The 25,260-nt window shown below is 36.6% G+C and overlaps 6 protein-coding genes across 8 annotated transcripts; 4 read left to right on the forward strand and 2 right to left on the reverse strand.

The window, feature by feature from the left end:
* Nucleotides 1-2,269: 2,269 nt before the first annotated feature.
* LOC147513929 (aluminum activated malate transporter family protein) lies at nucleotides 2,270-4,650 on the forward strand. Its single transcript, XM_086597276.1, has 6 exons — nucleotides 2,270-2,781; nucleotides 2,966-3,106; nucleotides 3,195-3,467; nucleotides 3,561-3,679; nucleotides 3,770-3,913; nucleotides 4,003-4,650. Exons 1-6 carry the CDS (start codon nucleotides 2,439-2,441, stop codon nucleotides 4,483-4,485), a joined length of 1,503 nt encoding a protein of 500 aa, XP_086453402.1. The 5' UTR covers nucleotides 2,270-2,438; the 3' UTR covers nucleotides 4,486-4,650.
* A 2,224-nt stretch (nucleotides 4,651-6,874) lies between these two features.
* LOC147513930 (plant UBX domain-containing protein 10-like) lies at nucleotides 6,875-10,471 on the forward strand. Its single transcript, XM_086597266.1, is given in 5 exon segments — nucleotides 6,875-7,115; nucleotides 7,118-7,726; nucleotides 8,839-9,009; nucleotides 9,172-9,375; nucleotides 10,040-10,471. Coding segments are annotated over 5 exon segments (1,401 nt in total). The 5' UTR covers nucleotides 6,875-6,929; the 3' UTR covers nucleotides 10,271-10,471.
* Nucleotides 10,472-12,169: 1,698 nt separating this feature from the next.
* Nucleotides 12,170-13,418, reverse strand: LOC147513931 (protein yippee-like At4g27745). 2 transcript variants are annotated; one of them, XM_086597268.1, is made up of 3 exons: nucleotides 13,373-13,418; nucleotides 12,739-12,854; nucleotides 12,170-12,552 (listed from the first exon to the last, which is right to left on the reverse strand). In XM_086597268.1, the coding sequence occupies exons 2-3, from the start codon at nucleotides 12,829-12,831 to the stop codon at nucleotides 12,325-12,327; spliced, it is 321 nt and encodes a 106-aa protein (XP_086453394.1). In that variant the 5' UTR covers nucleotides 12,832-12,854; nucleotides 13,373-13,418; the 3' UTR covers nucleotides 12,170-12,324. The 2 variants fall into 2 exon arrangements, with proteins under 2 accessions (XP_086453394.1, XP_086453393.1); XM_086597267.1 differs by lacking the exon at nucleotides 13,373-13,418 and having other exon boundaries at nucleotides 12,739-13,341.
* A 3,335-nt stretch (nucleotides 13,419-16,753) lies between these two features.
* LOC147513932 (Calcium-binding EF-hand family protein) lies at nucleotides 16,754-17,137 on the forward strand. The gene has a single exon (XM_086598982.1). It carries the CDS (start codon nucleotides 16,754-16,756, stop codon nucleotides 17,135-17,137), a length of 384 nt encoding a protein of 127 aa, XP_086455108.1.
* A 739-nt stretch (nucleotides 17,138-17,876) lies between these two features.
* Nucleotides 17,877-20,080, reverse strand: LOC147513933 (serine/arginine-rich splicing factor RS31A-like). Of its 2 annotated transcripts, none has more exons than XM_086597271.1 (5): nucleotides 19,956-20,080; nucleotides 19,088-19,200; nucleotides 18,753-18,985; nucleotides 18,320-18,619; nucleotides 17,877-18,216 (listed from the first exon to the last, which is right to left on the reverse strand). In XM_086597271.1, exons 1-5 carry the CDS (start codon nucleotides 20,059-20,061, stop codon nucleotides 18,195-18,197), a joined length of 774 nt encoding a protein of 257 aa, XP_086453397.1. In that variant the 5' UTR covers nucleotides 20,062-20,080; the 3' UTR covers nucleotides 17,877-18,194. The 2 variants fall into 2 exon arrangements, with proteins under 2 accessions (XP_086453397.1, XP_086453396.1); XM_086597270.1 differs by having other exon boundaries at nucleotides 18,753-18,988.
* A 1,009-nt stretch (nucleotides 20,081-21,089) lies between these two features.
* On the forward strand, nucleotides 21,090-23,641 carry LOC147513934 (RNA-binding protein 1-like). The gene is made up of 7 exons (XM_086597272.1): nucleotides 21,090-21,311; nucleotides 21,385-21,506; nucleotides 21,579-21,807; nucleotides 21,885-21,946; nucleotides 22,018-22,099; nucleotides 23,260-23,384; nucleotides 23,512-23,641. Exons 1-6 carry the CDS (start codon nucleotides 21,227-21,229, stop codon nucleotides 23,364-23,366), a joined length of 687 nt encoding a protein of 228 aa, XP_086453398.1. The 5' UTR covers nucleotides 21,090-21,226; the 3' UTR covers nucleotides 23,367-23,384; nucleotides 23,512-23,641.
* Nucleotides 23,642-25,260: the final 1,619 nt, after the last annotated feature.

Consider the following 25,260-nt stretch of genomic DNA (forward strand, 5'->3'; position numbering starts at 1 on the left):
TTATATAGGAACCACTACAGAAGAATCTAAAAATTAGGTTCCTAATGACGGCTTATATCTACAGTTTGGCACATTTACTAGTATGTACCCTGTATGCAACAAAAAACTAATCGAACTATAGCAAGGAGTTCGTTTTTTTCTTCGTGGAATTTAACTTATTAGTCATCCCACATTCCCACTTAGTGCTCGATCCAACTGTTGCTACTTGTCAGTTTGATTGTAATTCTGGTTGTTAACTAAAATGGTTTCCAAAGAAAAGTGAGGGAAGGTGTACACCTTGTTACAATTGAGCTCTATAGTTTATAGATATAGAAAACCTTAATTGAGAGAGAATTTGTACTAAGGTGGATGATAAGTTTGTGTGCAGATCACATTTTATAAGTCGAGTGTCCAGCAATGCTGAAAGTACTCAACACAACATAAATGTGGTGACTGATAAATATTAATTAGGCTCTGCATCAAAATCATTGTTCCTACTGAATGCGTAATGCGAGCGCCATCTTAATTCTTTTTGAGTTCTTCTTGTTTGTCTTAACTCCTAACTAACTTTAAAGACCACTTAAGTACTTAACAAATGATTGCAGCATTATACTGACCGCTACTACATGTAATGCAAAATAAGCAAAGAGTGCTTATCATATATTTAGCAATATAGTTGACTGTTAAGATATTACATTAACACACTAAAGTTTAAAATAAACAGTACCAAATAAAGTACCCTTTATTTCTATCCTATTAGCATACGTTTGTGTGATTTTGGGAATGTTGATCGACACTCACTATTGGACTTGCAAACCTACATCTAAAAGGGACAAGCGCATGAAGTTCGTGATGCTCTTTTTGGTGATTATGGCCAAGATCATACTCAAATGTACATCGTTACTTCTAACGAAAACTCAAGGCTCCCAGGTTTCAAAAGCTCTTAATTAACTACATATCCAAACATTAAAGACTACTGTATGTTGACAGTCGTTAAAGATCATCCATAGATCTAAGTTTCAAATAGATGATATTGCCATGGTGGATACGCTGTAACAGTGTGAGCTTTTCTAGACCAATACCTCATGTGAATCAACAAATATATTTGATAACTACCAAAATCAGGAAGCGTGTTGTGTGAAAGTGCTCATGTCATATTCCAGTATTATACTTAACAATGCATGAGTGATAACACATAAAAAATTTCAAGAAAATTATTTTAAAAAAAATAAGAAAAAAGGAAAAAGGGGCATTCACTAGAGATCAGGGTGGCTGGAGCCCAAAACCAGCTTATAGTCTACTCTGCAAAGTCCAAATTGAATTGGACCTCACAAGATCTCATTCTCATGCATCTTTAAATAAAGTTCTAGTCCACACATTTTAGTATGATATCTAGTTTGGTAGATTGTAAAACTACCATTTTCTGTCACATTCTGTGGAATGTACACTAGTATGGTTAGAGATGTATGACACGAGCAACGTAATTTGGTTGCTTACATCAAAACAGGTCAAGAATTCTGGATTGTGGAATCCATGCTGTAATGTCCATGAGACTATAAAACTCCCATAAATCGGATATTTTATCTTATGGTCTCACAATTAGTATCGTACGTGGACCTAGAGTGTTTAGTAATATCTATACTATATTATGATAATTTCCGGAATACCAATTTAGAATAAATTCTACTTTTATTAATTAGGTCTCTTTTTTTTTTTTATGCATAACACATCTTTAATGTCACTTAAATTAAATAATTACCTCCATTTTCCACATTAAAATTAAAACAAGTCCTATTTTATTATTGATAATTTAAAAGAATCTCCTAATATCACTTAAATAACATAATTATTTTCCATTTTATTTTTAAAAAATAAATAGATGAGTCTCTCCTATATAATTACAATTACCATTTTACAATTAGAATCTAAAAAAACCATGCTAATTATCGATCTCAATGGATGGGTTTCAAGACTTAAAAACACTATAATATATAGGTTAAGAACCACCTACGGTGTAATCCTGACCGTAAACTTTCTTAATGTGCCCAAACTTTATGAGATCAAATGCTTTCCCGCAAAGTAGTCCAAGGAGAGATAAGAGAACAAAAACATTAGCAAAGAGCCTGGTGACAAGCGTGTACTATATACCTTAACAAACCTACCCAAAAAAGAAAAAAAAACGTCCTTTCCACAATTCCACTCCCAGGTGTCTTGGATCATTTCCTTTAAGAAACTCAACATACACATATATGCACCCTTATAAAAGCTTCATGGTGATCCAACATTGAGCAATCAAAGTTAACTGTTTAACTCTTCTATTACACAGTACTGAGCTGTGTAAACAATCTAGGAAGCACTACGTTTAACACACATATCCCAGACTTACAACCCTCAAGGCTATCGATTTCATCTCAATCATTGAATCTAAACTATCATTTAGAACAATAAGTGGATGCAGGATGGTTAATGACAAGGCAGTATCTGGTGGATTGGAATGGAGAGTAAGAATGGCTGATGGTTCCCCATCTGAAGTATTGGTCCCAGAATCAAGGGTATTCCAAAGAATATGCTGGGCTATTGTAGGACCTGTTTTTAGTTTGATGAGGAAAGTGCGAAGATTTTTCAGTAAGGCTTGGGATGTAGGAGTTGATGATCCTAGAAAAGTTATGCATTGTCTCAAAGTAGGGGTTGCTCTTACTGTTGTATCACTCTTTTACTATATGAGACCTTTATACCAAGGTGTTGGAGGGAATGCTATGTGGGCAGTTCTAACTGTTGTCGTTGTCTTCGAATATACTGTTGGTAAGTAGTCAGTTAGTCCTCTTCAGATTATCACTCTTTTACGACTAATGATTCAGATGGTTTTATTCTGGGGACATTTTTGTTTTACGAGACTTGCACTGTTGTTTAGTGAACACCATTAGCTTCCAGAATTTTGTTAGCATTTAAGATGACAGAATTTTGAAAAATGTCATTGTTAAAATAGGTGCAACGCTCTGTAAAAGCCTCAATAGGGCAACTGGAACATTTCTTGCCGGAGCTCTAGCAGTTGGTGTTCATTGGATTGCAAGTCAGTCTGGAGAGAGATTTGAACCCATAGTTCTCAGAACATCAGTATTCCTTTTAGGTGCGTGAATGACTTTCCAAAGCTTATATCACCCAATGTACGTGTATATTCTGTTGTTCGAATTTAACAATTTTCTTTTCAATGACAGCTTCGGCAGCAACCTTTTCCAGATTTATCCCCGTAGTGAAAGCACGGTTTGATTATGGTGCCATGATCTTTATTCTAACCTTCAGCCTGGTTTCAGTGTCGGGTTACCGTGTCGATAATTTGTTTGACCTAGCACAACAACGACTATCTACCATTCTAATAGGGGGCTCAATGTGCCTTCTCGTCAGCATGCTCATTTGCCCCATATGGGCAGGCCAGGATCTCCATAGACTTGTCGCTCGTAACATGGAAAAATTAGCTAATTCATTGGATGGTGCGTTCTTTAAGTAATACCTAATGGACCCTTGGAGGATCATGGTGATAAATCATTTGTTTTCTCATTTATATTTTACAACTTGAATTTCAGGATCTGTAACAGAATATTTCAAAGATAGTGAGGATAAATTGGAAAATGAAGAAGATACCGGTAAAAAACTGAAAGAATATAAGTGTGTGCTAAATTCAAAAGCGACAGAAGAGGCTCTGGTAATTGTCTTGATTTTACTAAAATGAAATATAACGATAACATATATATTTTTAATTTTCGAGTACTAACTTGGACTGGATTCACCACAGGCCAATTTTGCTAGATGGGAACCTGCCCATGGTCGCTTCAGTTTCCGGCATCCATGGAAACACTATTTGAAGACTGGAGCCTCAATTCGTAATTGTGCTTATTGCATTGAGGCTCTCAATGGCTGCATCAACTCTGAAATTCAGGTAAAGAATAAATTCAGCTCTTGAAGTCCCTTCAACTTCTTTCACATGGAAAAATGCATAACTCAATTTTATTAATAACTGGAAAACAGGCACCTGAATACATAAAGAAGCATCTCAGTGGTGTTTGCATGGGCTTAAGCTCTCAGTCTTCAGTTGTCTTGAAAGAGCTGGCTCACATTACCAAAACCATGAGGAAATCTTCAACTATTGATTTTTCAGTTGAGGACATGAAAGGCGCAGTACAAGATCTCCAAGATGCCCTGAAGTCTCTTCCAACGCAGATCAATACATCAAAGCAACCAGTAGGTGAAGCACCACAAGAGAAGAAAATGGATGCAATCGTAGCACATACCACTATACCTCTCATTGAGGTTGTACCACTTGTAACTGCAGCTTCATTATTGATTGAAATCACAACAAGGATTGAAGGACTTGTGGTAGAGGTGGATGAATTGGCAAGGCTGGCAAATTTCAAGCCTGTAAAAGACAGGAAGCCGAAACAAAGCCAGAAAACAAACAATACTAGTTCAGATCAAGGAGAAGATACCATGAGAACTCTTCATCTTGTCTAGGGGTCGTTTGTTTTTCAGAGACTCTGAATGCTCAACGCTGGATGCTAAATGACCCATCCGCTAAATGCTAAATGCGGATTGTTGAATTCTGAAAAACATGTTTGTTTTCTGTTAGAATAACCTGCCTCTGAAGACTAAATATAATTATTCGGACAATTTTACTCATGCTATCTATTTTAAACACTAACTTGATTTCTTGTAAAACAAAATATATATTATATTTGAAGAGGGGAGATGGATTATCGAAGAAAAGAAATGATAAATAAATTTATTTAAAATATGCTTTCAAAAATATATTTTAACGGTTTTTTTCATATTTTGTTTACTTTCATAAAATATATATGTAATTATATTTTTAACAAAGTGGATATCATTCACCCAAAAAAAATAAAAAAAACTCGTGACACAACATCAAATTTTGAAGAACCTATTTTGTAGTCATAAAGGTCAAGATAAGAAAGTAGATGAGTTTTTCAGATTGGGTTCTTAAGAAATGGCAAGAATGGACTTTCTCATTTCAAGTATTAGAATTCAGTATCAAGGAATTTTTTTGGTGCTGAATGATAAAAGTACCACTGAATACTTAAACTACTTAAAAAAAACAAACAAGTTTTGACTGAATACTTAAACTATTTAAAAAAAACAAACAAATTTTGAGGCTCTGAATGTTTAAAACTTAAGTTTAAGAGACTCTGAATGCTGAATTAAAAAAAAACAAACAACCCCTAAAGTGTATAGTCAAGTCAAGTAGCAACTAGGCTTTCCTATGGCGCATTTAACTCAAGTGTAATATTTCTTATCATGTAATCACGTAAGATTATATATCTTCATCAATTAAAGGAATTTTTTAATAACATGATGTATGCTCAGAAGAGCGAGTTGGTATGGAAATTATTCCGTGTCTTCAAATGTTGTTGTATGTGTGTGACCTATCCCATGGAGATGGAGCAAGAGACTTTCCACTCAATTTGGGGAAAACTAGTCGAAGCCTCCCTAAAATTCGAACTTGTGGTTCTCAAATAAGAGCAGATACTATGTCGTCAAGACTTTTCAATGTCAAAATACACTATGCAATAATGCAACCAAGCAAGTTTAAAACTGTTTTTGCCCTCTGCTTCTGTATTAACTCTTTGATCTGAAAGTCATAAAACTCAACCAGTAAACCGATCGAGCTACTCTTTAGGTTTTTTTCTTATTCTTATTAGATGATAGTCGGGTATTTAGGAACCTTCTGCTCAATTTCGAAACACCTCCCTCACAAAAATTAGAACAAACCCCTATTTATTAATAATTTAGAAAAATCTCCCTAATATCATTTAAATTATATAATTATCCCAAATTTTCCTCTCTAATATTAGAACAAATTCTCTTTTATTAATAATTTAGAAAAACTTTTCCATGTCACCTAAATAACATAATTATTCTCTATTAAAAAAAATATATGAGTCTTTCCTACATAATTACAATTACCAATTACAATTAGAATCCAAAAAAATCATATTAACTATTGAACTTGAGGGACGGGTTTCAAGACTTTAAGATTAAAAAAAAAAAACCAATGCCCAACATGGTTTGTGTATGTACCAGTGTACTTGTACCCCTACGAACGATCATCATTGGGTACTACTATAAGAGACGCCCACTAATGAGGCATGCTTGTTTGCCCACTACCATGGCAGTCCCGCTTTCCTACTAGTGAGACGTACTTGCTTGCCCGCTACTGTGGCATCGCTTGCCTACTAGTGAGGCGGGCTTGCTTGCTCACTATTGTGGCAGTCCAGCTTGCCTACTAGTGTGGCATTCGGGCATGCCCTCTATTGAAGCAATGACACTGCCCACTAATATGGCACCCAAGTTATATATAGCAGGTCTGAAGATATGTTAAGGAATTTTTTCCACATAAAGCTTTTGAAAATATTTCATACAAAGAGGGAAATATCTCATCAAATAAGGAAAAGGATATTTTAAGCAATAAGATTCCTATAAATACCCAACAATCATTTCAAACAAAAAACTACGCACATGGAGACTTGATTCTAGAAAACACTCTGGATACGTAAGCAACCATTTGGTTTAGTCTCTCCTCTACCACAATTAATACCCCTTACAACTTCATTAGTGTGTTTAGGTGAATCATTATCCAAACAGTTTACATACCTGTTATTTAACAATTTGACGCGAATTTATTATGATATTAGAATACAAGTATATACGAACCGTACTACGCATCGTTGTTTTTTTAAACTCTAACATTTCTGGGATAATATAATTTTTGAATTTTAGTTCTTATTATTAAATAGGAAGATATTTTTAAGTAGTTAAATTACATATTTGCCCCCAATATATTTTATTATTAGTTAATCATTAGAAAGAAACAAGAAAGACACATTCCCCAATTCTTGAGATTAAATTCTTTGATCTCAAAAACTGTGAAAAGAAATAAAATGGTGGATGTGGAAGATAAGTTAGCTTATTTCCAAGCAATAACAGGTTTAGAGGATGCAGATTTATCTACAGAGATTCTCTCTGCTCATAATTGGGATCTCCAATTAGCCATCTCTTCTTTCACCACTGGTAATGACAATCCCACCTCCTCCTCCTCCCATCATCATCTCTACTACACCCTAACCCTAATAACTTCAATTCTTGGGAAGGTATTGGTGACAATGATCATTCCCAATTGATTCCACAAGATTCTCCTTCATTAGCATGGAAGATCATTACTTTACCTATATCTGTTGTTTCAGCTAGTTTAGGGTTAGTTACAGGTGCAATAGGGTTAGGTGTTTGGGTTCTATCAAGATCATTTGGTATCCTTGGATTAGTTACTGGTTCTAGTAATCGTAGTAATAATGATTCAAATACACCATTGGTTTCTTTATCTGCTGCGGCTTCTGAAGCTTTGGAGTTTGTTTCGGGTTTCGAAAAGGATTATGGAATTACTCGGCCTGATTTTGCTGTGCAAGGGTTTATGGATGCTTTGCAAAACTCACGTCAAGCGTTTAAGATGTTGTTTGTTTATTTGCATTCTCCTGATCATCCGGATACTCCATTGTTTTGTCAACAGAGTTTGTGTTCTCAGGCTTTGGCTGATTATGTTAATGATAATTTTGTATCTTGGGGAGGGAGTATACGGGCCAGCGAGGGGTTTAAGATGAGTAATAGTTTGAAGGCGTCTAGGTACCCATTCTGTGCTGTGGTCATGCCTGCTACTAATCAGCGGATTGCATTACTTCAGCAGGTGATCATTTTTTTTTTTTTTTTTTTTTATTGTTTGTATGCTTTAATTTGTGTACTCTCTGCATGTGTAACTATCTAAGGAAAGTAAAGAACAACCTTGGATTGTGATGGGGGTCACTTTTGTTTCTATTCTAGACACAAACCACTTTGGCCATTTTTGCTATGGATTTGGAGGATTCTTTGTTTACCCATTATACGAGCTTGTTGTGTTTATGAAACAGATACTTATGTTCCTTTCAGTGTTATATCTACCAGTTTTACCACTTTATTCTAAACTGCCAAGTCAATCGAGCAGTCAGGAAACAAGATGTTTTGGATATTTTGTGAGGCATGACTCATTATACACTTTGGGCTTTGGGAGGTATGACACTATAAAAGATAGAAAACGGGGGTAATTTCATACTTACAGCACCTCTAGGGGTGGGCATGCATTGACGACTGCCTATCTTAGCGCCATTACTGGTCTGGGAAATTGAACGCATGACCTTGCAGGGCTTACATGCTACTGCTCTTATACTGTGTTACTTTACTTCAATAGCCTACAGTGGCTGGGTTGGTAATATCCCTTCCCTGCCATCAATTGTGACAGAGAAGAAACACACTTCTCCGAACACATTATTCAAGTAGGTGGCATCACATCTCGGAATATTTGTTGGGAAGGAATTTTAAAGGTTGGGAGATTGAGGAGCTGTATAAAGTATAAACAAGTTGAACTCATTAACATAAAATTTCTCATGGGAGAGGTGGTAGGAGTGTTTGGAAGTGGAATCATATTAATTTCATTCTCTTACGTCTATATATGCATAGTTAGGCTGCCACTCTTTTTTATCATCGTTTGCTGAATCCTTGTGAAGCTCGTTAATATAGAGTATAGACTAGAAATTGATATGCACTGCTTCTGTTGTTTGTAGAATTCTAGCGGACAGCTTCCGTGTATAAAACATTAAATTTGACAAGTTCTTAAGAAGGCGTTTTGTCATTGTAACCATTGCTTGATGTAGTGGCTACTAGGTAGAGGATAAAGATGTCAACCATTCAATATTTATTTCTTTATTTCTTTGTTTATTATTATTGTTATTATTATTAGTTTTTATATATTGCTGTATCTTGCAGATTGAAGGACCAAAGTCTCCTGAACAAATGCTTGCAATCCTTCAGAAGGTAGTAGAAGAGAGTGCTCCAGTTCTGGTCACAGCTAGGCTTGATGCAGAAGAAAGGAGGAACAACTCAAGATTGAGGGAGGAACAGGATGCTGCCTACAGGGCAGCCCTTGAAGCTGATCAAGTATGCTATTTCATTTTGTTATTTCTGGTGCTTGACCTTGTTTAGAACTTTATGCCTGAGATACTGACTACGAACCTATTGACCCTGGGTAACATTTTCATGGAAATTGATTTTCAATTCTTGACATTAGACCGATATAGCATTGTTTGTCTGACATATCAGGCTAGGGAACGCCAAAGGAAGGAAGAGCAAGAGCGCTTGGAAAGGGAAGCTGCTGAAGCTGAGAGGCAACGTAAGGAGGAAGAAGAGGCCCAAGAAAGAGCTGCTCGTGAAGCTGCTGAGAAAGAAGCTGCACTAGCTAGAAGGCGGCAGGAGAAAGCTATGTCACTTGGTGCTGAACCTGATAAAGGGCCTAATGTAACACAAGTAATACATTTGAGTTCTGATAATAGCTCTGTAGTTTTGAAGTCGCGCATCAAACTTTTTGTAAATGTTCCGGTTTTTTCTGTTTGGTCTGAGCTTAGTTTTCTATGTTGTTAGGAGTTAATTGCTTAACCTACATATATGCTTGTCTAATAATAAGGGTAAACGGATAGGAAAGTTGATTGGAAAATGCCTTTTGTGGGTATATAGAGCATGTTACTTGAGGCTGTAGGTCTGGTACTTTACTGAACTGTCTATGTTCTGTCAAGAATGCATTCTAATACCACCATAAGAAGTACATGCAATTTAGCCATCTTGCTTACTAAATAGTATAAGAATTGATTAATTGCATTGCTAAAAGAAAGTAGTGCAGAACATTTTTTATAGCTTATTTTGATTTGCGACTTGCTCGCTAAAACAGTAGAAGACTCTTTTCTTTTCATGATGGTTCTTAGCTAGTGAGACATTTGGGTCATCTGAAGGGTTATGGTTATTGTTGTTGTGTACTGTTGAGTTTAGTCATCTATATAATTGAAGTTGGTCATGTTCAGTGTAGCTCTGCATACTTTTCGCATCTCATTTTGTGAAAGTAATTGTACTTCTACAAATATCTTTCTACTGTTTTAGTATTGAATTCTAATAGGTTGGCATTTTTGTGTTGTATAAGGTTTTGGTGAAGTTTCCAACTGGAGAACGCAAGGAGCGGAGGTTCCAAAGTACAGCTACGATCCAAACTCTTTATGACTATGTTGATTCTCTGGATTGCTTGAATGCTGAGAATTACAATCTGGTGTCCAATTTCCCTCGGGTTGTCTACACCGTAGAGAAGCGTTCATTGTCATTGAAAGAAGCAGGATTGCATCCACAGGCCAGTCTTTTTGTGGAAGTGGAAGCATGAAAGCACAGCTTTTATACCAGCTCACATGTGATCATTATCAGAGTTAGTTGGGAACTTGAAATTTCGTTAGTTGTTGGTTTCTGACTTTTCCCTATCATTTGGCTGTAGATGTATGACTGTATGTATTCTCCGCCCATAGTAAATAAAACGTCTTTCCAAGATGGTCACATAATTTGAGATGAATCAAGAAACTTCACAATCTCTGACATGTTGGTTTGAACTTTCTTTCTGGTACTGGTTTCCTAGTTTATTTTCTTATTCATATCAAGGATGAACTAGTATCTTCCTAAATATTCCATTTATGCAAGAGAATGTAGAAGTTGGTGAATCGGTGAATCCTTAGGGAGTTTGGATATCACACAATACTACTGCAATTAGTGATCATTGCTGCTGCTGCTCAGCATCTTTTATCAGTGTTAGCTATTGGAAGATACATAAGTTGTAGGAAAGACATAGTCCAAAAGGTGGCAAAATCTTGTGATATTTGAGCTATTGGCTTGATATTTCAGTGTAGGGAACCAAAATGCTGATCTTTTGGGAGTTGCAGGACTTATGCTTATGCCATTATGGCGCTTCTATCATTGTCCTGGACCCTTCGCTTTCATTACATCGATGTAAGTTGCATCTATCACATCTAGAATAATAGAAGCGGGGCATGACTCGATAATGGATACTTTATTACCAGGCAAACCTATTATTGTAAGACGTGCTCAAACTTGTATAGGTTTTTGAGGAAGGAGATTGTAGTGTTAGGTATATTCTTCATGAAATGGTGGAGTATCAGTAACAATAAGAAGCCATTTCCATAGATCCGCCCAAAATGCATGTACGAACTCAGTTATTATGGCAAGATTTAGATAACAAAGTCTTTGCTTTAAATGAAAATATATTGTTCAAACTCCTGATTGTGGAGAGGAGAAGGTATATGATGTTGGAAAACAGGTGTAGTTGATTGCGATTGTAGAGCCTCTTTTGCTTGGTTGACTAACTGACAGTCTACAAGAAAGGGAGCTCATAGACAACTTTCCATTCCTTCATTGAAAAAGTAGTCACCCTCCCCACCTCTCAGAGCCACCCCCAAGTGGGTGTTATTGAAGAAATTGTCCTTCTCTAGAGTCGTGTAGCACACGGATTTTGAGGGGTACGACTTAAAGTCTCAAGCTACATCCCAACGTTCACATATATAAAGCAGTCCCTTTCCCTGATCCTTCCAACTCTCTTGTTAATGATTCCCAAAGTCATAGCTATACAAAATCCTGATTCCTGAAGTTTTAACATTTGTACATGGTTGCCTTACCAAGTAGTTAGAGGTGCAGTTCACATATAACTAAATTCACACATTTTTTCACTGCATATTAAACGGGGAGATTTTCTCAATGTGAGACAAATCATAAACTACAAAACAAAACGAAAAAAAAAATCAGCTTATATATTCAGCTTAACAATGTAATTAGTAGTTATGTGAAGTTCACAAGCTCCTTCAGTAGAGGCCTCTTAAAGTTACAACAGACAAAATTTTTGATTCACTGCTAGATAGACAACATAAAATCCAACACAACTTTTGTGTAGAAACTCGCTAGGAGACATAATTGCCTCTACTAGATATATCAGTCACAGCTTGCAATGACTATACTCATGACACAACACAAGTCCTCAACATTGGCAAACGGCGGCACAACAGGGAAGCTAAATTTTTTTAGCATGAGAACTGTATATAAACCACATCACACTTGGCTCACATATCAAAAGTTATTAATGCGGGCTAATTAAAGTGCTGAGTTTTGAATTTTCATCATAAGATAAATCTGAAATCTCATTTAATCAAGTATATGTTACAAGCTTATTCACAGAGAAATTTATCTTCATTGCAACATCAAGGTGCAGATTAGCAGCAGAATGTACACAGTACCAAACAATGAGATATTTGAATTAATGAGAAATGTTTGTACATGATGAACATGAGGTCGCCTATTAGACAGTGATATATTTTATAAACATCTTACTGAAAGCAAGGACTGATAGAAGCACAAGGATAGACAATTTAGGAAACCACACTACCAGTTTTCTATAACAATTTTTGCTTTCTCAAGTATAAACTTCCCTTCCTTGTATTTCTGTGTTGGTTCATAAGCTTTTTCATATTTCCATCCCAACACCTGGCGGCAGTCACAACAGTAGACATCGGCAACTGTATGGAGCCCTGTTATTAGATGCCTGTCCTCCTTGGTACCTACAACTACGTTCATCACATGGGAGAACAGAAAAGCTCGACCATTTCTACCCTGAGAATACAAGTTATGAAGAATGTCAAAACTATCACATACACAAATTTTACACTGCTAAAACATCAACAGCAATACAAAAGCACACTAAACAACCACATAAAGCCCGAGTAAAACTTCTACTTCAATTTCTTCCCCCTTCTTATGACATGATCCATATAACTATTGTATCCAAAAGAGTTTTACCTGAAAAGATTTTGAAACGATGTCGTCGTGCAGAGAAACATGGTTTCGGCAATTATAGCAACAATATAAACGAGGTCCAACCAATTCTGCCATCCAAATTCACGACCCACTCCTTACTGCTTCAAGAAAAATATCTTAGAACAAACCAACCAATTTCAACTCATATTAACTTTAACAATTAGTCCCACAAGAAATATACATGTTCTTATTATTGTTCAGCCATTGAACAGTGAAATGAACAACAACTCTTTAAAAGAGGAGAACTGAGTAAGAAGTGGAAATAGAGATAAAGATAGAGACTTTGAAGTAGAAAACCAATACAAGTAAGTTGATATTATAATGAAAGTGGGTGAGAATCTCTAAATGAAAAAACAAAAAGTAACACATCAGACAACCAGTTTTTAAGCAAAACCCCATTCAATATCAAACTACCCCACAAACCAAAATTCAATAAAGATTTAAGAGTACTGATTACTGATTCCTTCCTTGCTTGGATTTTCGAATTTTGAACCCCACCACCATCTCAAAACAAATTAAAAAAACATTAGACTGAAAGTTGATTGTTGCATAGGCTGATAGGCATAGACATAGTGGTTAAGAATAATAAGTTTTAAAGGGCTATTTGGTTTCTGACCTTTATTTCCTTGTTCTGAGTTTTGATGAAAAAATGGGCAGCTGGGCAGCTTGTAATTTAGATGAAGAATTTGACTTGCCAAGGAATTTGAAGTGTTTGATATATTAAACTAATCAAATTTGGGATTCTACGGCCTAAATTTTAATTTACGAGTACAGTGAACCAAAATCGGCCCACCAAGTGCCATTTGCCAACCCCTGGTTTTGGATATATTAAAACTCTGATTCGACTCATCCAAAACTGTGTCTGAGTCACATACTACGGCCTAAATTTTAATTTACGAGTTGAGCTCGAACTCTGTCAAATCGGCCCACCACAAATTGGCCAATTCGGAGAAGAAATTTTGGCAATCAAACACATTTTGTCCTCTGCATTTTTTGGGTTGTTTTCTTTTATATAATCATGAATTGAAATTTCTAAAAGAGCTAAATCTTTTCTTTTATATTCATGAATTGCCTATTTTGCCTATAGATAAAGGCTTTAGTTGCTGGGTCTAAAGGTATTTTTGGGTTGCTTTCTTTTATATTCATGAATTGCCTATTTTGCCCATAGATAAAGGCTTTAGTTTGTTGGGTCTAAAAGTGATTTGGTAATTGACATGTTAATTTGACTTAAGCTTTACTAAAAAACCGAAAACATGGTCCTCCAAAGAATGAAAAACAAATGCATAACACATGCATAACACATGGGTCTCTCCAATGAATGAAAAGTAGAAGTGATATGATAAGTCTGGTCATTTTGCATGCTCCTTGTGTGGCAATACACCCTCACCCCCTTGGTTATTAGAGGGCCCAGATGCTGGAGCACAGGTACAACAGGCGTATACTAGATTTTGTATAAACTAAATTACTACAAAATATCTTGGTAGTTAGAATTCAGAACAAGTGAACTTTTCTTTGTTGCTGCATTACGCAAACTTATTTTGCCGTTAGAATTTAGAACAGCTGACATGAAAAATTTACAAGTGAACTTTTCTTTGTTGCCGCATTACACAAGCGTATTTTGCATTACGCCCAAGTGATATTATTTATTCACAAATGAAGAGGGGAAAAAAAACATATTATGGGCTATATAAGACTACTAGTTAAACACCTTATTTAAAGCAAAAAATATATTAACAATTTTATTTAGTCTAATTAACCAAACTAGTAGGTTCGATTTGTCATCCAACACTTTCAAAATAAGGAAATGTCTGTTATTAAAATATATATATACTTTTGATTTTCAAAATATTAATTTAACTAGTTAACAATTTGTCAAACAATTTGATTTTATTTAACCAAAATAAAATAACTAATAATCTTTATTTGTTTGGATTGACCACTGAAATCTTTATGTTTGGATTGACGAAATCAGAACAAGTAATTCTCCTAGGTACGCTTACTCTTTACCCTATTTCACTTAAGTCACATAGGTGACATAGCCACATAGGTACCGTTGCTTCGCTTTTAAAAAAGATGTTTTTTTTTTTTTTCAGATTATGGCGTCTGTAAATAATTGATTTCTGCGCTTGTTTTATTATTTCTTGTGCAGTTGTTTGGTTATAATGAAGCAGATGAGTTATCTTGAAAGATATGTTGATGTGGTTCGTTTTTTTTTTATCTAATTGAATGATTGATTCGTTGGTTTCAGAAAATTCAACTTCTTATATATGTTTCTTCTTGTCTTGTTCGATCTATAGAAAATTCAACTTCTTATATATCCAAAGCGAGCAGTGAAGTTACCAGTACAAGCATACGTTTTGAGTCTTTACTTAATAGAATAAGCCATATAACCCGTATTGCTGCAGGGTCACTTATGGCATAGATGTTGTCTATAGCTGATTGCGTTAGGTTTTTTGCATTAAGAATCACACTTAAGAATTCGTATTATTTTTGGTGGTCAGGAGAACCACCAGAAATGCTTTGATTTGTAGTTAAGAGAAGATATAGGAATGGGATCGTTATTGAGTGTAATCTTAGTCTAATCCAATAAATCCGATTAGGAATGTCTTGCTTTGAACCCATAAAATTTTGGCAAACCAATCCAATCCAGTTAGACATGATAAAGGATAGTGTCATTGTGTATGAACAGTATTCCATATACTCTGCAATCTGCATGCTATTCTGGCTAAAGATATCTATGTTTTATGAGGCAGGAGATCCTTATTATGAGATTGATTCATTCAGACTAGAGGGGCAAAGTTCAGCCTCCGCTACCTCTCTTCTACAGATGCTATATCTATGTCATGAGTGGTGGTGTTGTTCTGTCTTCTGTGACGTGTATCTATCAAATGGTAGCTTATTCCCATTGGATCAATCTAGAGCTTTGAACAAAATCTATGTCCAAATTGCTCTTTAGAAAGTGGTTACAGGAAAAGTGCAGAGGGAGTATAGAATGCACTGTTCTAAAAATCGGTTTAGGCGGTGCCCAACCGACTCGCCTAGGCCCAAGTCGTTTAAAAAATCAGTAGACCGATTAGGCGGGGATAGACGGTCCAATTAATTTTATTTTATTTTATTTTTTATTTTTATTTTTTTTTTAATGATTAAATGTCAAAATCAAAGCCCGCGTAGACTTAAGATTTGAATGAGTTTAAAAGACTAAAGTCTAATATATGTAAATTATATGTTCACTATAACAAAAAATATGTTTTTATATGAAGTTGATATTTTTCAACTATTACGCATTTTTGTAATAAGTATATTTGTTTGTGTTTATTTTTTGAATTATGGTAAATGATTTTCTTCATTTCTTATAATATAGGTGTGTATTACTATATATATTAGGAAAAAACCGCCTATAGCCTAACCGTATAGTGTTTTCCGTATAGTGTTTTTTAGAACACTGAATAGAATGGGAAGGAGGAAAGGAAAGTTTGGGCCTCATCTTATCGTTTGGATGCAAAACTTGTTGCGCTTGCGTTACCTGCCTCGACTGCTTGAGCATTTTCATGCAAAACGTTGGATTGGATTTGGGGCAATTACTTGAAAACTTGCATTTTCATGTACTGAACGTCAACCAACTCGCTCAAGTTGTGGGACGGCAGATAGCCTTACAAAACAAAACCATGATTGATGTGGAATATCATTTTCAATACGTGACGACAAAGAACATGAAGAAGAATCCGAAAAGATTGAAATAGAGATAGATAGTGGGAGAGTTGATATTAATGCAGAAGCTTCATAGAAGCTACACTATTGGACAAACTTCACAACTCTCCAACCAATTAGACAAATCCCTCACCCACCAGCCACATGAATAATTCTTGGAACGCAACTTCCTAGAAACACAAACCATAAATACATGATGCATGTTGAAAACAATTCCATAGAGTGACGTTTGTCTAAACCAAAGAGTGAAAGTACCTCTTGAGATTGAATTGATCAAGAAGAAGAAAGCATGGCAAGAAATGGCCAGGACTCTACTACGTCTTCGAAACCAACTGAAGAGTATCAAGATCTTTTACCTGTGATGGTTGATAAGCTTGATGTGGAGTCGTTCATGTCAGAACTCTGTGGCGGGTTTCGACTTCTAGCAGACCCAGTGAGTGGTTTGATAACAAAGGAGAGTCTAGAGAGAAATTCAAGCCTTTTGGGGATGGATGGAATGAGCAAGGAAGAGTTGGAAGGAATGGTTAGAGAAGGTGATTTGGATGGAGATGGTGCTCTGAATGAGACTGAATTTTGCATATTGATGATTAGACTGAGTCCTGGAATGATGGAAGAAGCTGAGGTATGGCTTGAGAAGGCACTGCATCAAGAGTTCAATCGGAAGTCAGTTTAGTTTTTAGTTTCAGTAACTTTTAGATTCAAATGTTCATAAATATTTGTAATGTGGTGCTGGTTATCTTTTGAAGATGAATAAGTCTTTTCTATCATTATATCTTTGAAGAACAAGTCCATATCACCTTACTGTAATGGTTGGTTGATTCGTTTTTGTTCATAACTTTGCTAATTCAACAAGAAGAATTTAGTGGCAGAAGCACTAGTGCGTTTAGCCAATAAAGTACCGCACCTTCGTACCTCTTCCACAGTTAATATTTGATCATCCTCGAGCCAACTACAGACTTTCGTTCCAAACTTTGTAGTTAATTAGAACTATTAATCCTACAAACTCCGTTTGTTTCAACTCCATTTTATGAGAAGATCGTTTTGCCACAATGGATGCCTTATGTACTGCAAAGATCCTGTTCAGCCACCACCTGTTTCTGTATCGCAACCTAATTCACCAAATTAAATTTGAACAAAACAAGTTAAGTCATGTAGAAGGTCCTTGAACAGATCTTCTTCCTTCGAAAATTCAATCATTTGCAACCATTTCGTATCCAACATTGTCTTCCTTATCTGCTCTCATTAGGAACGATCCCTAGCCTTCGAAGATTCATCATTTGCAACCATTTCTACATTCATCTGCTCTCATTAGGAACAATCTCTAGCCTTGAGAGGAAAGGTTACGTTGATTACCTTCTACCAAAACTAATAGTTACCAAAACTAAGCAATATGCACTGCTTGTCAACAAGACTGTTTAAAATATGAGCCATTTACTACTCTACGTAATATGTAAAACAATTTCCATCTTACGCGGAAAATAAACACCAATATGCACTGCTTGTCAACAAGACTGTTTAAAATACGAGCCATTTACTACTCTACATAATATGTAAAACAACTAGCTCACAGGGTAGCTACAAGATAAATCCCAAACAACTATTACCAGGTTAACTCTGAAAAATGAAATAAAAGACAACTTTCCACAGGAAGTCACCGTCCATCCACACACCAAGTCCACACTTCCTGCTTGTTTTGTTCCCATAAAGTGTTAATCCATCAATCCTTCTCTTTATCTACGACCAGGTGAGCGGCTGTTACAGTAGACAAAAGGATAATTAAAACCATATTGAAAATAAAAACACGACTCATGAAAGGAAGAAGGAAAGAAAGACAGAAGATTTTAGTTGAACTTACCTGCGATACCTAACGTATTCAGAGCTCTTTCCCCCGTTGTATGATGGGCCATTGTATTTGTCATAAACCGGACTCCTACCACGACCATAATCTGGACTTCTTGCACGACCATAATCAGGACTACGTGCACGACCATAATCTGGACTTGGTCTGCTCCGGTGGTGCACTGGACTTCTAGAACGGCCATATGGGCTATCACCACGACCCCCATAACCTCTTCTTGGACTTTCGTGCCTGTCACCCCGTTCACCATCGTCCCTCAGGGCATACTCAACAGATACCACCCTACCTAAAACCTTGCTGAAATGTGAATGGGAAAGGCAAAGAAGGGAAAAAATTGCAAGTTAATAACCAGTAAATTTTGGAAACTTTAACTTAATCCAATATTTAATTTACATCCCTAACAACTGAAACAAGGGTATATTACACAAACCTCATGTGGGTGCTTTCAAGAGCTTTAGTAGCCTCTTCTTGTTTGTCAAACTGCACAAATGCAAAGTTTCTTCTAATCCTCACATGTAATATCTTTCCAAAAGGCTCAAAATGCTTTTCAATGTCACGAGTCCTGGTATTGATTGGATCAAAGTTAATCACAAACAAGGTTTTAGTTGGCCTCTGATTTGCCATTGATTTAGAGCCTTCACGGTGTCGCGAACCACGCTCGCCCTGCTTCAGAAAAAGAGAAATTGGTATCCAACATTTTGAAAGAATGAAAAGAAACAACAAAACAAACGCAAATTAGTAAAACAAAAATAAAAAAAGTATTACCCGTGCCCACTCAACAGAAAGCCTGCGCTTGCTGTAACCAAATGGTGTATTATCAAGATGTCGAATTGCATCATCACCATCACGTTCGTCCTCAAAATAGACAAAAGCAAAACCTACATCCAGATAACACAAGTAAGCAAGAGATGTAAAACGGAAAGTGCATCTGCATTATACAATACTCAATATGCATCCATGATGCAATATATATTTTCCTGCTAATACAAAAAGATACAACACCTGCAAATAGGAGCAGGCCTGATGCACAAGTCAACCATGGTAGGAATGAACTAAATCATGCTAACAGAGTGGTACACATGTTACAACACGATTGATTCGCCTATGAACAGTAGTAGTAGTAGAAGGCATGCATGACTGATATTAGCGATCCGTCAATGTACAATAGTGGGAGAAGGAATGCATGGCCGATACTAGTGATTCTCCTGTGACCATTCTGGTACAATGGCAACTTTGGGCAGTATATGGCCAATATGTAGAGTAGTGGAAGAAGGCATGCATGATAGATGCTAGGAATTCAGCTATGATCATTGTTGTATGATTGCAACTTTAGGCAGTGTGCACGGATGAGCAAGTAAGCAAGAAGGCTTCCTTGTCCATAGAAAGGTTTATATAGAGACTGATGAGCCAATGTAGGAGCTCAATTTCCATTGGTAAAGTTCCTGCGTCAAAACAACCATTAAAATACAACATTCTCTAAAGAATCAGTTTTTATGTGGTTGCTGTCTCCGTCACCATTAATACCAAAGCGTGATATGAATAACAATTATCTATGTCAGTTTAGTAGATTATTTCAATATTTAAAAATAGAATCATTAACATTAGCACAAGTTTTAGTTGGGTTTAAGGTTACCAGATTTCATGTCGACACGCTCAACTTTGCCAAACTTTGAGAAGAGACGATCCAACTCAGATTGTCGAGTATCGTAGTCGAAACTACCACAAAACACCGGCCTCATCTTTGCACAAACCCTAGAAGAAAAATTGATTGTGTCACTGTTGTCGGTGTTTATATAGGCCCGCTACACGGTTGGGCATGGGCCTGTTTCGGGAAGTCCAACAAGCTATTCTGTCAATTCTATTCTAGGGGTGGAACTTGGGTCGGGTTAGTTCAAGCCCGATAGACTAAAACTTGACTTTTGTTGGTCTTGGGCTAACATGTCTGATATGTGGTTTGGGCTTGGTTTTGTAAAATCAAAACCCGACACCGGTTTTTGGTTTTTTCAACTTCGGATTAGAATATTAAAAACTAAAAACCTAAACCAAACACTCATGGTGGTAGATATTTGATTTGCTTTTTCCTTCATATTTGAAAAAAGTTTCGAAATTTTCTCGAATTCCATCTCTAGGGGCTGCCATCATTCATCCGGCTTATATTTGGTGCGATTTTTGGCAAAACCGCGATGTGGTTTAGGAAAAAAAAAAAAAAAATTTTTTTTGTTTATTTTGACCCGGTTTTCTCAAAACCGCGTGGAGGCTTGGACCTATCAATTGGGATTTAGTGGTTAAACCGGAATAGGCTATATAGGGCACTCTTTGCCCAAAACGCAGCGTTGTTGTTTGGTCGAATTTTATTGTTTTTGGTAATTAAATTTGTGACCACCTAAAGTTGGCCAAAATTGTTTGGTTTGGTTTCAAATTTTTTTTTTTTTTGCTACCACTACCTAAAGATGCTCTAAGCCCGTTTGATTTACAAAATATATATTAAAATGATATCTTTCAAAATCTTTCTAACTTAAAAACTTGTAAAAATAAGGTTGAAAATCATTTAAAAAAATAATAATCAAAATTATAAGTTTATTTTCAAACAATCAATATCTTTTTATTTCATTTGTAGAATATTTTAAAATCAATTTTTTTTATTAAAAATTCAAAAATAAACTTGACCAATCCTTAATGAAATGGGGGCTTAAGTTTCAAAATCTGGAAAATTTAAGGACCGAAAGGTTTGAGGCCGGATAGGCTCAGGCTGAAGCATTTGAAACTTGGGTTGGGCTCGGGTTATGCCTCAACCCGACCCAACCCGCCCGAGTTCCATTTTGACACCCTATCTGTCTATTCTATTCTTCGTTGCCCTAATTTATCTCCACTTTGATACACAGACTCGAATTTGAGAAATAAAGAATGGGGGATGCTTATTGGAGGTACAACGAAGCACGGCAAGCTCCTTTGCCACCTGTTGCTTTGAAACGTGCTCGCTCCGACTACGGTACGGCACCCGCACGCTTAATTAATAAACATTTTATTATATATTTCTTATATTTTGAACTTCACTGGTCTAGATATGCCTGGTGGTCATGAAATGCCTAGTTATTATTCTCGTGAGGATGAAAGGGCTAGTTACCGCTTGGTTGGAGAGACTGATAACATTGGAGCGTCTTATGACCGCTATTTGCGCAGTGGGGTATGATTTTAGCGTTTAAAGATTGCTCATTTATTTCAGTTTCATTTTCCTAATACTTGAAATTTTCTTCAGCAAATTCCAACATATGGAGAATCAGGTAGATCCTTGGGTGGGGGAATGATTGGTCATCCAGCTGATGATATGCGTATGTCTGGTGTTAGAGGGTTTGACCCAATGGGTGGAAAAGGCCAGAATATTGGAATTTCAGGTGGTAAACCTGAGATCCCTCTTCCTGCAGATGCTTCAAACACACTGTTTGTCGAGGGCTTGCCTGGAAATTGTACACGAAGAGAAGTATCTCGTATCCTTTGATCAGTTATGTGGCTCTTTTAATAGTAAACACATTTTCTGTATTTGTTCCTTAACTTGGGTTTGCAGATATTTTTCGTCCCTTTGTAGGTTTTAAAGAAGTAAGGCTTGTGAGCAAGGAAGCTAGACATGTAAGTTTATCTATTCTTTTTTTTAGGGAAATCGTGTTGTAGAAGCTCGAGGTCTAATTTGATTCTTGCAGCCTGGAGGAGATCAACTTGTCCTATGTTTTGTTGATTTTGGTACTCCTGCCCAGGCAGCAACTGCAATGGACGCCTTACAAGGTGAATACCAACTGTCCTCTTTTGTCTCTTTTCATGGGAGTTGTAGCTCTGTTTGTATTTTTGCTGTTTCTTATACCACCCAAAAGTCCCCAAGTAGATGTAGGTACCGAAACTTGATGTTTATGTTATTTCTTGTGGTAACTGTTTCTAGATTGTTTTCCTTGACCTTATTTAATATGTTTTTGTCTATTGCTAAAATCATATAGTACTCCTTTGCCAGTTTACATACCTTGAGCTAACTCAGGGTACGCCAGTGTACTCAACCGTAAATGACTGCCATTTACATTATTATATTTATCTGGCAATATAGGGCATTATCTAATCTGTTTCTCTGAGTAAAACAGCCAGTTGTCTCATGGAAAATGGACTTCTGTTCCACCCCTTTGCTACCTCCTAGTGGATGGTGGAGGACGTGACCGCTTGTTATGAGTTTTGAGGTGACTAGTTTTAGGTGTTCCAAGAGATTTTACATCTGTTTGATGGACTGCTTTTGATGGTCTTACATTTCATATGTTTGTCTATTTCGCTCTACTGGACAAGGGCTGGTTTCACTTTGTTAAGGAGGGCTTATTTTCCCTTCTTTCCTGTTCTCTTAGACCCCGTAAATGTCGTCTTCCTGCTTCCTTAAGTTTTTCTTTTTCAAGCCAACTTCTTTCTGAGTATTATCCTATGTAACTAGCGCCGCATTATTTACGACGTTATTATCGAATTACATGATTGCATCGATTTGTGACTCCCCACACGCTAGACGTGAATACGCAATTAGCAGGGTAGGAATTTGCTCCATCCTTAGATTGTGTAATTCATGGAGAGATGACCAGGGGTCCTTAGACCTATCTATTGTGAATTTTTTCTAGTGGAGGTTATTCTTCTTGAGCTTTAGTAATGATAACTGTGTGGAAGAGATTGGTGGGTAACAGTGATGCACAGTGTTTGTTGGGTAACGGTGATGATCAGTAGACTCCTGTTCCGCAGTACTGGATATTGGAGAATGGAGAGTCATAATGCTTTCCCCAAGCTTTGTATAAGCTTCTCTATGCAAGTTTATGTGGTAGTAAATTGTCGTGTATCATCATCCCTACATGTGAGAATGTCGCTAATACTACGTTCCGAGTTTCACAAAGTTACGCAGGGTAAATCCATCCAGTTCCATCTTGCAGGTTATAAATTTGATGAACATGATCGCGACTCAGATAATTTAAGGCTGCAGTTTGCTCGCTATCCTGGTCCGAGGTCAGGTGGTGGTAGACCTCGTGGCAGGCGTTGATTAGTGCAGTTTTTACAGGTGATATACGATTTTCGATCGTTCAGCTTCTTTTACACTTATATTTTAAGCCATAAGATCTACTGAAAATTGCGTCACTGAGTAACGAATCTCACAGAAATAGATTGACGTGTATTTCCATGTATAGGGGCGAGTCTGGGACGTTTCTGTTGCGAGGATTGATCGTTAAGTTCCGTGCGTGATTTGTGTTTTGCACTAGATTGCTCCTGAAAGCACACGTAGTGACACTAATCGATTGAAATAACTCAGTTACATCATGTCTTGTTCTTTATATATCGTATAATATTTGGCGATGGCTAAGGTTTGCTCAACTATTTAAATCCTGTCTGTAGGCGGACGTAATTTTGTGGTTTAGTGTGGTAATTGGATTGTGTGCCTTTCATTTGTTAGGTCCTTCCCTCTTACAGTTTTATATGATTTGTATGGTGATGCAATAATGCATATATATTTTAAAAAAGACCATGTAGTTATGCCCGACATCACCTGCACAGTATTGGCTTATCATTACCTGGAAATCGACGAGAAAACACCTGTCTATCGATTTAGAGAGTTTTTACGATTGTTTAGTAGGAGCACGTTGCAAATGTGAGCATTCTGGAAAATGAGCATTTGTTTTGAAAAATTGATTCATCCTGGCCTTGTGGGTTGTTATTGTATTAGTATTGCTAGGTGGAATGCTAGAATAATAGGCAATGTACCTGTAAGCTGATTGTTGTCCTATCTCCACGACTTTTCATAGTCCGATTGTGTTTCCACCATGTAAGGAGACCTATGTTCAGAATTCTGTGACTTAGACTGAGAGCAGATGTCTTAAGAGTGGATATTGAAATGTCTTTATGGGCACCATATCTGGCTCGCTCCATAGTTTTCCCATCCAAATATAAAGAAAGGTATATTAATCTCCTTCACACCTAAAATTCGTTTTTTCCATACTATTATTAACTGTGAAGTAATGAAACTTCGGACCCACCTCAACTGAGTACCTCGTTGTCTGTTGTAAAGCTTTTAATCCCTCTTATAATTATTACCGAGAGCAGCTTTAGTACAGTGTTATTATGAAGCATAGATCTCAAGGCCCCATGGTTCTAACTCGAGGAAATTGGTTATACTAGTGTGCATACTTGGCTGGTTGATATGGTGTTGTACTGTTGTGTGCATACTTGGCTGTATTCTTTCAGTTTCTGCTGCCTTACGATGTTGGTTAATAACTAATAAGAATAGGGATCTGGGTTCCCCTTCCCCACTCTGTTCATCTAGTGATAGATTCTACTGTTCTGGTGACCCCATGGATCTATGATATTGCTATTTTCCAAACCATTCCGTGAAGATTCATTTGATGAATCAACACTTCTTTTGGCAATTTTTGAGTGAATGGTGGCAAAATTTGTAAATTAGAAGTCAGTAGAACATCTTCCTGGCCGGATATTTTTTTTCCCTAAGCGCTCTCAAGAAGGATCGTAATTTACTTTAGTGCTGTCATTCTAATACAACTTGCAAGCTAAAGCGGATGCCCCTAAGTACTCAAATTATGTGACATGCGCACGCCTGACATACAAACCAGTTTTAGTGACCCATTATGAATATGTCAACTATGGTGCTTGGTGTGGTCTGTACTCATAAGCTGTGAAGAATGTGAGCTCTATCTGACTATCTGTAACTAAAACGGTTCAGTGGATCAAAATTGCAAGTGAACTGAGGGGAAAATGTAAATAATGTAATATCATTCTGTTTAATTAAAAATTCACAGTAAAGATGCATAATATTGTGAATCAATCTGAAACCACTTTGGGTTAATTGGCAATTGATGAGACGTCCAATTATTTCAAGCATTGTTTCAAGGCAAGGAATTGAATATAAATTTTATTGAAATCTGGTT

Source organism: Coptis chinensis, chromosome 3 (assembly GCF_015680905.1).
Source record: "Coptis chinensis isolate HL-2020 chromosome 3, ASM1568090v1, whole genome shotgun sequence".
NCBI lineage: Eukaryota > Viridiplantae > Streptophyta > Magnoliopsida > Ranunculales > Ranunculaceae > Coptis > Coptis chinensis.

Bases quoted from the DNA above. Each gene is read 5' to 3' on its own strand.
- LOC147513933 (XM_086597270.1), bottom strand. From the start codon at position 20,061: ATGAGGCCGGTGTTTTGTGGTAGTTTCGACTACGATACTCGACAATCT. The intron at 18,989-19,087 runs GTAATACTTTTT...CTTTTTCTGAAG, and splicing joins TTTCTGTTGAGTGGGCACGG to CAGGGCGAGCGTGGTTCGCG. The intron at 18,217-18,319 runs GTAAGTTCAACT...CTACTGTAACAG, and splicing joins GAATACGTTAGGTATCGCAG to CCGCTCACCTGGTCGTAGAT.
- LOC147513932 (XM_086598982.1), top strand. From the start codon at position 16,754: ATGGCAAGAAATGGCCAGGACTCTACTACGTCTTCGAAACCAACTGAA.
- LOC147513931 (XM_086597268.1), bottom strand. From the start codon at position 12,831: ATGGCAGAATTGGTTGGACCTCGTTTATATTGTTGCTATAATTGCCGA. The intron at 12,553-12,738 runs GTAAAACTCTTT...TTGTATTCTCAG, and splicing joins TCGTTTCAAAATCTTTTCAG to GGTAGAAATGGTCGAGCTTT.
- LOC147513929 (XM_086597276.1), top strand. From the start codon at position 2,439: ATGGTTAATGACAAGGCAGTATCTGGTGGATTGGAATGGAGAGTAAGA. The intron at 2,782-2,965 runs GTAAGTAGTCAG...TTGTTAAAATAG, and splicing joins TGTCTTCGAATATACTGTTG to GTGCAACGCTCTGTAAAAGC. The intron at 3,468-3,560 runs GTGCGTTCTTTA...CTTGAATTTCAG, and splicing joins ATTAGCTAATTCATTGGATG to GATCTGTAACAGAATATTTC.
- LOC147513934 (XM_086597272.1), top strand. From the start codon at position 21,227: ATGGGGGATGCTTATTGGAGGTACAACGAAGCACGGCAAGCTCCTTTG. The intron at 21,808-21,884 runs GTATCCTTTGAT...TTGGGTTTGCAG, and splicing joins TACACGAAGAGAAGTATCTC to ATATTTTTCGTCCCTTTGTA. The intron at 21,947-22,017 runs GTAAGTTTATCT...TGATTCTTGCAG, and splicing joins TGAGCAAGGAAGCTAGACAT to CCTGGAGGAGATCAACTTGT.